This window comes from Apis mellifera, linkage group LG11, assembly GCF_003254395.2.
Source record: "Apis mellifera strain DH4 linkage group LG11, Amel_HAv3.1, whole genome shotgun sequence".
NCBI classification, from domain to species: Eukaryota; Metazoa; Arthropoda; class Insecta; order Hymenoptera; family Apidae; genus Apis; species Apis mellifera.
Window position 1 is genome coordinate 13,659,681 of NC_037648.1, and position 13,296 is coordinate 13,672,976.

Below are 13,296 nucleotides of genomic sequence, written 5' to 3' on the forward strand. Positions count from 1 at the left end.
TTTCTTTTTCTTTTTTTCTTCAATTTTTATTTATTACCCATTGTGCATTACATTGAAATCAAAAGAAACAATACTTTTGTTCGAGATTCAAAGCAATTTCAAAAATATTTTTCTTCTCCATTCAATTCTTTATTCCATTTACTTTTTATGTACATTCAATGCATTCATAGCAAGCATGGAAAATAAAATTGGTAAGTTTTAATCAATAAAAAAACAATAAAATCTATAATCAAATTATATACATTTTTAGGAAATATTTTCTTAACTTACACTTAAATAGATAATGGAAATAGTATTTAAAAAATATCTAGTCGTTCGCTCTAACATGATTGCAATATGATGTTTGTGTAATATATATCTAAAACATATTTGATTCTATTTATCATTGTATTTCATTGATAATACTAAATGTAAAAAATAAAAAAAAATATAAAGTTCCATAAAATCATTGCCTTATCATCAACCCTGATCATAACCCTGAATTTAATTTATATTTATGTAGATATAGAAAAAATTTTTTGTAAATCATAAGAATAATCTTTGATGAAGAATTATATAATATTATATATAAATTCACAATATACATATTTCATAAGATAAGTTTGTGAAGAGATAAAATCTTAATGAAAATCGATATATAAAATCGTTTTATTTGTTTTTTAAATCTCGTTGTACTCGATTAATTTTTTAATAATATTGGAATATTCAAAATTATTAAAACATAATATTTTGAGATTTTTTAAAATCATTTTGAAATTTAACATTTACAAATAATATTGAAGAATATAATTTTATTACAATATTCTTTTCACAAACAATCAGTTTATCAGATATATGGCACTATATTTTTAAAATGATAATGCATGATGAACTTATCAACAAATTTTATCTTGTAATAATATATCAAATGGGTCAATATCTACAAATGATATAAATTTTATTTTTTTCTATTTGATTAAATGAAAATTATTTTGTAATAATTTGTAAGATTTAACAAAATAAATGTTTGATAAATATACGTGTTTGTTCCTTTGCAATCAAATTATCACTCAAAAGTAATACATAACATTAACTATTCTTACTATACTATTATATTATTACAATTGTATATAGCCATCACACATGATATTTAACATTTATATAAATTGTATATTAAAATTTGTAACTATATGGACTTCATCATAAAATATTATTGTACAAAACATTAAAGTAAAAAATGGTAATCAACAATATTAAAATGTACAAATTTTCGTTAATATTGTGCAAGATTCGATGCAATACAATCTCTTAACAACAGAACAAATTTAGTCCCAATCTTTTTTTTTGTTATTTCCAAAAGACACACTACTTATATAATTATAAAAAAGAATATTTAGATATGTTAACTAGTGTTTTAAAAAACTTTATCCCTATTCATATTATTATTTCTTAATAAATTTCAATATTGATTCTAAAAATTTTCATTTGTAATTCTATAAGATTTATCTTGCGCAATAACTCGTTTCAGGAACAAGCTCTATTTGATATATCAAAAAACTCGTATTAAACGAGTTTCGCAATATAACAGTTATAATATAACATACATATATAAATGTTCCATAACTCCCACACATAGGTACACGTTACTTATTACAGATTCGAAAAAAGGCAATCGAAAATTGTTGGATATGTTGCGAAGTTATCGATGATCATGTCGATCATAAAATCTTTTAAGGTTTCCTTTCCGAACTAGAGATACGTCTGGTCAATTGTTGATGAATAACCGAAGTGTCTGAATCTTTGGTTACCATTCCCGGAATAATTTCTTCTTTCAGATCAACACTGCTTGATGTATTATCTGATATTTTATTTAATAGTAAATTTTGTACGAACATAGTTGTGCTGGCCCATGGCAAAAAGCTAGAATAAAAGAAAAAAAAAATTATTAAATTAGATTACATTATAATTGCAATTTATGAAAAATGTTTTATAAGAAATTTTCATCTTTTTTTACAGTCACATTAGAATAATACTGTAATACTTTTGCCGATGCAAAAGTTTCGTTTACCATTTTGCAGCAAGAAGAAAGCGCATGTAACCAGGAATTATAACGACTTTTTCATTGCACCTCACAGCAGTTACTATTCGATCCGCCACTTTATTCGGCGTAAGCCTCGGTAAAAATCTAAGGAATGCGAGGACAGATATATATATATATAGATCATTTCCATTTGTGTATAAGATATAATAAGATATAATATAAGAATCAAGTTATACTTGGGAGAAACTTCGTCAAACATGCCAGTGCTTCGAATGAAAAACGGACACACCACTGTCATATTGATATCATATCCATTAGCCTATAAATAATATTTTTTTTCTTTATGAAACATATTTATTCAGCGAGCAAATATTATATTTGAGATATAAGTAAAAGTAAAGAAATTTACAATTAACTCCATGTGAAGAGCTTCCTCGAATCCGATCGCCGCGTATTTCGAAGTGCAATAATCCACTAAGCATGGTACTCCTATAAATCCAGCTAAACTTGCTATACTTACAATATGCCCTTTGTTATCTTCCAGCATCGAAGGTAAGAACGCTTTCGACGTCTTGAGAAAGAAAGAAAAAAATTAAATTAAATTAAATACATTTAATTTATAAAATATAAAAGAAAAAAAAATCATTTTCAGCAATTTATATACATCAAATAATAATATATTTCAATATATTTTTAGTCTCTTAAAAGAATCAACGAGAATATTGACAAAGGAAAAACATACAGTCAGCTACTTTTAGAGAAGTGCTATGTTTACCTAGTCTATATGTGTTTAACATAAGTAAATATAATTGTAGCACACAAGTATTCTTTCTGACATTATAAGTGGAATGAAAATTCGAATAATTGATCGAATTGTGATCTATGGATATAGATACGAGAAAGATTTAATAATATTTGTCTAAACGATCGCAGACGAAAGATCTACATTTGGCTATTAACCTATTTCTCACAATCTTCAATCCATTTTCCCGTTTCTCGTGTTTTCACTTTCGAAAGTAAAATATTGTAATCCGTGGAGGCAAAGTTTAAAACAAATCTACGAAGAATTGTATTAACGTAAAAAATGATAATTCATATATCTTTGAAAATCACGTATTCATATAAAATTTTCCAAAGAAGAATTTCGATTACGTACATGATGAAATTTTAAAAAATGATATATTATTTCTAAATATAATTATATCTGGAAAACTGGCGATTGAAATAATTACATTCAAACCTTGAATAAAATATCTACACGAGAACGCCAGATCTTATCCCTTTATTTTATCTTTTCTACTTGATCTTTTTTTTTTTATCGTTATCATACAAATTAAACTTAATTTCGATGATGAAACGTAATCGAAATCAAATATTCTTCAATCAGTTGTGCTATAACATTTATCCTTCGTGATCCGAATCAATGCTAAGTTAGTTCTTTTACCGAATCCAACACTCGTGCACGTTGATGATGTCTCGGTATGGATGATGTCTCCCTGAACTTTCACTCGGTATCCCGTTACTTTGGCTAATCTCTCGTGATTCACGAAATCGTCAATACTTTTACTGCCGGGAAATAATATCATATTTGTACAGAAACGAGACAGATTGTAAACGACGAGCCAATTGCCATTATTACGATTATCGATGTATAATTTATTTTCAACGACGATTATATTTTATATTATGAAAATTGTGTCAGTTACGTAATGTAATAATTCCCTTTTTCGATTGTAACATGTTGCACCAATAAGTTTCCCTACAGAAGAAATTCAATATTATCAATACGTTTGGCAAGCATGCCCCATGCATGTCGCAACTACGAGACACGAGTGTACTGCAACTGCACGGACGAGTGGCTGCATCTATTCGACCGGTTTTCCCACATGACCTACAGCAATATTCTTAAATGGAGAGAATACCGTCGCGTAAGGAATGCCTCTCACTTGGACCTCACACTGCGAAAGGAATAATTGTTTTTCAATTTCAATCGATAAATTTAAATTTGTCAAGATTATTCTGCAACGTTCCTATTACGTTTGCGAGGTTAGGAAGTCCGCGGCGCGCGAATAATTTCGCTAATAAATTGCCCTGCCGAATGAAAACACTGAACACTTTTCTTGTATATTATTCACTCATTCATTATCATTCGTCAAGGAAAAATACTGTGTCTCGTCTTTATTTTTTTATCGAAATAAATTGCTGAAACAATGATAACGATTAAAAGTAATGGATTTAGAATAAAGATAAATACCCAGAAATGACTCATCACGTTCACGTCCATCGTTCGTATGAGAAGTTTGTCGGGTGAATCTAAGAATTTCAATTCGTGGGCAACACCGGCGTTATTTATTAAAATGGTAACCTGCAACATTCGAACACGGAATACTTCACTCGTTTGTTATTGATAAGGATTAAATTAAAAGTATCACAGTTTAAAACTCAGTTCAACACACAGTTTAGACAAAAGAAACGAAAATTATATAGTTGAACGTATACACGCAATAGTTCTAGAATTCCATACTTCGATACAAAATTTCGTAACGTGTCGTCTATTCGAGGTTAGGAATCGATGATTTGTGTACTGTCAAAACGATCGAATTCAAAAATCACTTTGTTTTAGTTAGCACGACTTCTTCATCCAATTCTATTTACATTTACGTTAACATAATATTTGCAAGATCTTAAGCAATCGACAAGAGATCTTGAAAGCTGCTGATTTTCGTATGCGCCTTTGCTAATTGATTATCGAGCTACAGGCGAAATTAATACGATGGCACGAAATGTGACGAAATATTTTTGGCATAGAAGATTGATTGAAGAATTCTAGAAAAGCATCTTCGAAATACTTTCAATTTGAATCACTTCACATTCTTTCGATTATTTCATCAATAACTTCACCTTTCCAACTTCTTTCTTAACTAGTTCAGCTTTCTTGTAAATATCTTCTTTGTCGCACAAATCGCAAACATAACCGTAACAAGTACCACCCGCGGACTGCACCAACTTGACAGTCTCTTCCATACCTGAAACAAAAAAAAACTCGTCAATAAAATACAGTGATAAATTTAAAAGATTTTATGTAGAATATAACGACTAGAAAAATAGAAATAATCTAATTGAAGCATCATTATATTATTTTTGTAAATATTTGTCTTCTTCACGAGCGATTAAAATTTATATCGTTATAATTAAAAAAAAAAAAATGCTTATATCAGAAATTATTCGATACTATTTGCTACGTGTTTCGAAATTGTACGATCTTGATAGTTTGAAACTATGATAAAATATTATTAAAATTTGAATCTTTGTATCAATATATTTTCACTTATCATACGTTAACCCTTTTCACCCGCGATTTCTTTTCAAGAACTTGTTACGCAACGCAACAAATAAATCGAATTCTTACATGTGAACGTACCGTGAAGTTTATGGAAGTAAAAGAGATCTAATATCCTATATACATTTTGTCAATACCTATTAAGAAACGAGTAATATAAGATCGATTGAAAATACATTTGCTATCAGTTAATATTTTATGTATCTTTTTTTTTTTTTTTATAATTCTTAGAATTTAACGACTCAACGTTAAATTATTCATGATAATTTGTGACATATTTATATTGCTATATTACTACCATATATCGCAATTAAATTTATTATTTTGTGGAATTAACTTTAATGAATTCGCAAGCAATTGAAGGAAGGCAAGGTATTCATATATAATTAATATAATTTTTGCGTTTCGATAATTTTAAAATCTGGTTATAATAATTGTTTGCTTAATCGAAAAAGGAGATTTTCGCGCGTAGAAAGTTACACCGCATGGAAAGACGGTTGTTTCGCTTCTTGACCAAGTGTTACGCGTGCTTACGTAGAATATGAAATGTAATTGCAACACTAGAAATATCCTGTTCCTGCTAATATAATGTATTTTTATATACAATTGTTTCATATTTTCGGTGAAATTCACCGATTATAATAATCCGATCGATGATGTCACATTTAACGGAACGTTAATTACTATAATTACCGTATAAAATTATTATCGATTTGAATATATTCCATTGAACTCCTACATCTCTCGTGTATCTCGTGTAGAGATCGTGAACAGTTGAACGAGTATAATAAAATAACGAAAATTTTATTAAACCAAGTTTATATGTAGAATATAGAATGTTACATGATCACGTGATTTTCCCTCCTAAAAACCAGTTTATAAGTCGCTCGACTCTGTTTACGTGACGCCCTTGAGAGTTACTTTTTCTAGGTTCTTCGTGCTCCTTGTTAAACAAGGTCTATATAGTAAGATTCGTGCTTCTTTTATTCTTTATTTTTCATGGTGTATTTTATATATGTGAAAATGTTAAAAAAAAAACATACGCATAAAGTTTAAAAGTATCGAAATATGAGATGAAATTGATTGACATTCTATTTATACCGATAATATGAGGTACTTAAATTTAGATAATCTAATTTTGGATTTTGATCGATACTGACCGCTTTTCGATCTATTTTTCTACAATCATTGATGCAGTTATTATATAAAAGATTCAACAAGTGGAAGTCACTAATTCTGTTCTTTCTCGTAATACGATGTTTCGCTTTCAACGACACGTGTCCCGCTTGCAAATAATTACGCATATGATTACTTTTAGATCAGTGTATAATGATTTGATATGCTATCCACGAAAATAAGTTTTTGATTGACGACGCTTAAAATTCATTATACGAGCTTCCTCTGCCCGTGAACCTCAGAGGGGGGTCCTTTTCTTTCATAAAATAATGAATCTTCCATTATCTTTACGACTCTTTTTTTTTTTCTCTCATTTTTTCATTTTCATCACGTTGTGACGTAATTTTTTTCACATTAAACATCCAAATAGCTGAAACGGAACGTAATCCTTTTGTTTGTTGTTAACTCGCAATATCTGCATCGAAATCGTGCATTTTTTTGAAATATGCGATTATCTATTGTAATTGATAATATTTATCAATTTTTCAATCAATTTACGTTTTATTCCATATGTTCTTGCTTTTATGATATTCGGTGTTAATAAAGTTTCATTTACGAACTAACCTCAAAAATAGGAAGTCGATGAACCATAAAGATCAATTTATTTTTTTTCACCGAGAAGAGTTTCATTAACGATTGAAAGATTATTTAAGAATTTATTAATTTAATTAATAAATAACAAAATAATAAATAATTAATTTATTTGGAATAAAATCGAAACTATTATATATATATATATTCGATCTATCGTAGGATATTTTATTATTTTTTAATTTAAAATGTAAAAACATTTTTTTGTAAAATAAATCATTAAATTGATATAAAAATAATAATAATAGGTAATAAATATTTATGTAAGTAATAAAAATGATTACTATATAGAAAAACTTGCTCGAAAATTTAACGCTACTCGATAAATTGAAATTTCCATACGAATTAGAATTATTATCTTGATTTATGCTCGCGAATAATGGAAAAATATTCGAAGGTTTTTTTTAATGTATCGATATTCCATCTAATTTTTCCCAACTTTTCAACGCGTAATTTAAAATTGTTTGAAAAAATGAAAAGTGTTTCTTGAACGAAACTGGATTGCATTATTGTATCTTGATATAACTAAAACTAAACTAAATGGCAATATTTGAGAAATGAAGAAATAAATGAGATCATAAATAAATAAATATCATCAATTTTAATCTCAAAATTAATAGAAAATTAGTTTCATAATTAACTAATTTGCAAATATAAATAATGATTTGAGGAGAATTATTACAAATAATTTTTCATAAAAAGTATAAAAAGTAAACGAAATAGAAAGAAGACATGTAATATAATTAATAAATTGGATAAATTTTTCATAAATGCAGATGAAATACAAAGGATAATTCTTATTAGATTTTTATATTCTAAACGATATTCGAGATGGACGATGCATCTTTTTAAATTAAACAACGTGCTCTATTCAGATTCTAAGCACGATTTAAATGACCTTGAAATTCGAATGTCCATCAAGAAACATAGAATTCGAGCGATTATAATCATTTACCAACATCGTTGAAATCGTCTTTTTTATTCTAATCTTTCTTAATCAAGGCTCAACAATGTGATAATTCAAACATTTAGAAATTTTCTCAAGCAATTATAACATATTCTGGAACAATCATGAATTACGCTGAATCATTCATAAATGGAATAAAAAAAATTGATAACAATCGGATTTCACATTGTTATTTTAAATAATCTTAGAAATTGAATCACATATGTATTTATAATAAGATCAATTTTTTTTTTTGTATCAAATATTCGACAATAAATTTGACAAATATTTTATAAAACTCTCTGTCCTTGACACTGTATCAAAGATCACAAATGGTTACAAGTTATAATTATATTTAAGTCCTTTGGAAAATATATTATCGTGGTTACAAAATGTTAGCATTACATAATCAACAAGAAAAAGTACATGTTAAATTACAATCGCATATATTAGCTAATTGAAAACAGTGTTTTACAAGTATTAGCGTATTTAGAGAGTTTTCTGTTTTATTATATCTTTGATGACTATATTATTGATGATCAAGTTCATCAATAATGATTTCAATTTGTAAAATCTAATTTGTAAAATTTATCTTGTTCAACTCTTGAACTTTCTCATTTGTAAACTTTGACTTTTCTATAAAATCATTTTTCCAATTTTCTAATTATAATAATAAAATTCCCTAGGAATTCTAGGAATCTGAAAATCTCAACTTTTAATCAGATATTTGTTTTAATCGGATATTCGTTCAGATATCGTTTTTCAAAAAGAGAAAAGCTTACCAGCCTTGTTAACGTCCCAGATGACAACAATGGCACCGAGATTGGCCAACCTAAGGGCTGTTAACCTTCCTAAACCACCACCACCTCCGGTAACTAGTGTAATTTCTCCAGCAATGCTCTTCATCTTGTATTTCAACGGGATGAACAAATTGACGATATTTTTCATGATAAATATCACTGTCCAAAAAAGGAAAACTATCACATCCTTGGCAATTACAAAGAACGACATATTTCTTCCGTTGTTTCTTGATCGATCGAAATTTTTTTTTATTTTTATGTTCCAACGTTTTATCGCTACACACTGCGACTCTTTGTGCGAAATTGAGGTCGATCAGGATGGCATAGCTCGACCTATGTATCAATTAAGGCTTATGGACGGATGAGGTTTGTCTGAAAAAATCATAATTATGACCATAATGTGACTTTAGATAAAAAAGATTAATTAATTAATTTTTTATGATTACTATTCTATTGTATTAATTTTTGCATCTATCTGTGCAATTATAACATCAATCAATTTAGAAATTAAAGTTTAAAAAATTTATCAACAATTTTTATATAACTATATAATTTAAATTTAATAGTAACCAGTATAAAACGATAACATCAGTATATACATATATATAGAAACTATCATACACTTTCTCCAAAATTTCGTATTACTTTTCTCTTATTCAAGAAAGAGGATTCTCACGCAAGAATTAAAAAAGAATTTCATATTCACCGTTGAAAATTTTGAAAATTGACAATTCCTATAAAGATAAAAATAATTTAATCTAAAGTCATAAATTCAACAACTTTTTGAAATATTTATAATTGTATATTTTATTATTAAAATACGTTGTTAATTCGAAGTGTTTATTATGAAGAAAATGAAAAGATGAAATTTATCAATTCAAGGTTCAAGGTTTGAGTGAAATCATTTGACTCGAAGGTCTTGCGCTTTCCTTGTAATATTATAAGATATATTATCCGAATCTCGTTGCGCGAAAATAAACGAAAATAATAAAATCTTCACTCTTCGAATAACATTTGAAAAATAAAAATTCTTTATATATATTTTTGTTATATTATATATATTCTTGTACCACGAAATTTACGACCTTCCAGCAATTTACGTTAGGGCAAATATCCAATATCGATTCACTTTCTAATGAAACGCGAAATTCACTTTCGATTTTTATCCACATATATTCCAGTCACACGAAGCTCGTAATTTTTCGATTACTTAAACGATTGTGAATAAAACGAATTTTTATGAATAGAATGAAAACGAAGATTGAATTATAATTACGGAAGAAAAATTTTTTTTTATTAAAAATATCAATTTTTAACTCTACTTTTAAAGATTTCGTTCGAATATCATTGAAACGTATGTGTGTATGTGTGTATATATATATTTCATAATCTTTCTTGTTAAAAAACGTGATGACGAAAAAAAAAAATAAATCATACATAATAAAAAAAAAACAACATAATAAAATTTTTCCTTCGTGTCTCGAGATAATAGATAAGACAATGTTTCACGAGAAAAACAATTTCTTTTCATTAGCATAATATTCTGTTTTGTGTAATTATTATTATTATTATTGTCGAACGAATGATTTCAATTAACGGTGAATTTCCGTGTCACGTTTCGTGTACGAAAGAATATAATCGAGCACCAACGAGCAACAGCCAGTTATATATAGCAATCATGGCAAAATGTCGCGTGACACATAGCGCGAAGCTTTTCGTGTCAATTTAATTTACTTGATTCGTTCGATCCCAATATCGAAGCCGAGCAATTCCATAAATACATGGAAGCAAAATTTTACTTTTCTTCTTTCAACAATTCTTCTTCAAAGAGAGAGATGTTAAATTAGATCAGAGCCGGATAAACTTGATGTAATTAAATAAGACAGTTCTTCTTGTTGATCGAAATCGTATCAATAATATTTCCTTAAAGAATTGAATCGAGAACTCGACTCGAGAAATCAGAAGGCCACTTTCAAAACTGTTCGCTCACGGCGAACTATTGAGCATCGTTACGAATTCAATTTGCGGTAGTTATAAGTCTTCCTCGTTGCTCTGCTTTTATATAGGCATCGCATCATAAAATCCTTCGATTTCTTCAATGAAATAAAAGAGATAAAAACGAAAAGATATAAGATTCTAGATTCGAATGAATATTTTCGTAAATATATCTTAAGAAATATATATATATATGTTTGTATGTATGTTTGTATGTATATATTGCATTTGATGAATTTATAATATAAGTTAAAAAGGGATCTTACTACACAAATGTAAATCCCTTGTGTACGTTTTCGTTGCAAAACACTCTTTGGCACTTTTTGGAAGAAGAAATAACAAAGAAATAAAACAAGGGAAGAGCGAAGCAATGAGGACGAAAATACCTATGCGAAACTTGTCTACGGAACGAAAGATACCCGTCTTACCGGCACTACGGTCGTTGGTGAACTGAATAAAACGGCGGCTCTGGTACGCCTTTACTCTCTCGACGATCTCCGGCAACAAACTATGCGCATCACACGAGATATACGAGCAACGAACATTAATATAAACGTGATAATTGCACGTGTATCATCTATTTAATGCGTATCATCTTTCAATTCTTTTTTGATGACAGAAATTCGAACTGAAATCACAAAATATACATATAAGAATATATGTGAAAATAGTTTTTGAAAAAAATTTCAATTAATTTTTTCGAGACTCGATGCGATTCGATATACGTGTAACGAAAATATAAAGTTAGGTTATATTACACGAATACTTTAGTAGTTTTATTTTAACATTTCCATCGTGTAATTAATTCCGTTGAATTATCTCCTTTATCTTTCAAGTCATTTTTACTATTATGACGATAACCAGTAGATCTTACAAAAAAAGAAATAATATTTATAAATCACGTAATATAATTAATAAAGATTTAAATAAAAGATATTAAATTGATACTAATATTTATTTATTCCGTTTCATTAATATCGTTGGTGCAATTTACAAACTGGAACACCGGCACATCTACACAAAACGCCTGTTGATCCATCGATGCATTTCCTTCGACTAGGGCGTCGCAACAGCGAGAGTCGAACGAAGGAGAGAGTAGCCTCCCGAACGGAATATTGATGGGCAAATGAAATTTTCGTGAATTATTCTTGATTTAGTTAAACGATATTTGTTAATATACATATATATATGTAATATCGACGATGATCAAGTTGAATTCAGAAATTCGATAGATTTTTCAGTCAAAAGGATGAAATCTAGAAAAAATAATTAAAAAAAGATTAATGTGTTTTTTAAGGTAATAATTTTAACGTTTAGTTTAAAAAAATTATAACTGCCTATTTAAGATATTAATAATAAATTGAATAATAAATTAATTTAATAATAATTTTTTGGAAGATTATATTTTATTATATAAGTTGAATAATATTTACCTTATTCTTCATATTGATATTAATGTAGTGTTAAGTTTAGAAGAAAATTTTAACTTCAAAGCTCAAAGTTGATATGAAAATATGTAAATTATAATTGTAATTATGATACTGCAAAATAATTTCTAAAAAAAGGAATAAAAAATTACATTTATTGCAAAAAATGGATGTAGATTATGATAAATAATATGATGCAATTTATTTGATATAATTTGTTATTTTTGTATAAAAATTATTCAAATGTATTTTATTATGCAAACAAATTATTCTTGATAGTATTGTTTTTCTTTTTTTTTTATCTTATTTGTTTATTATTTGCCACAATTTAAAAGAAATTGATCGCAAGATTAAAAATCTTGGATAAACGATTTTAAAATAAATTATTATGAATTAAAATTTTGATGAAATGGAAAGTTTATATTCAATCATCTAACCGTTGAACTTGAAACATGAGAAATCTTTCTCTTGGTGGTTTAGCAAAACTACAGGTTGTTTCACAAATTAACTTTTCAGAGCAGCATTATGAGTGAAAGTAGCCAATTTCAAATAATTCGGAAGATTTTAAAAACTGATTCGTATTATGTCTTAATCAATTGTCAAAATAATGATAATAAATATTCTTATAATGAAGAGAAAGGATATTAATGATCAATTTTTAATAATATTGATAATTACTATGATATATATATATATATCATACATTTTTCCAATTAATAATTAATAGTCATACAATTTCCGTTTATCAGATTTTATTTTTAATATCTATCATTTTGATTAAGAGCAAATTAGTTTCTTAACTTGTAAAATATAATTAATGAATGATTAATAATTATTATCATAATAAAGAAATATTTACACGTTGGACGTGCTATAATATGATTTATTTAAGAAAAGGAAAGATTGTAGAAAATAAAGAATGATAAAAAAACTTACGGTTAAGTCAATATTCTAACAATAGATGGTTAAAAAAATCTTTGGAAGTTCGAAGTTAATTCAAG

At 27.4% G+C, this 13,296-nt stretch overlaps 1 protein-coding gene across 4 annotated transcripts; it reads right to left on the minus strand.

Moving 5' to 3' along the window:
• LOC409260 (short-chain dehydrogenase/reductase family 16C member 6) lies at window positions 1-11,450 on the minus strand. Of its 4 annotated transcripts, none has more exons than XM_392781.7 (8): window positions 11,135-11,331; window positions 8,856-9,245; window positions 4,922-5,046; window positions 4,275-4,385; window positions 2,430-2,591; window positions 2,257-2,339; window positions 2,048-2,164; window positions 1-1,899 (listed from the first exon to the last, which is right to left on the minus strand). In XM_392781.7, exons 2-8 carry the CDS (start codon window positions 9,082-9,084, stop codon window positions 1,710-1,712), a joined length of 1,017 nt encoding a protein of 338 aa, XP_392781.4. In that variant the 5' UTR covers window positions 9,085-9,245; window positions 11,135-11,331; the 3' UTR covers window positions 1-1,709. The 4 variants fall into 4 exon arrangements, with proteins under 4 accessions (XP_392781.4, XP_006566548.1, XP_006566547.1 ...); XM_006566485.3 differs by having other exon boundaries at window positions 106-1,899; window positions 11,297-11,450; XM_006566484.3 differs by having other exon boundaries at window positions 106-1,899; window positions 11,255-11,315.
• Between the last annotated feature and the right edge of the window lie 1,846 nt (window positions 11,451-13,296).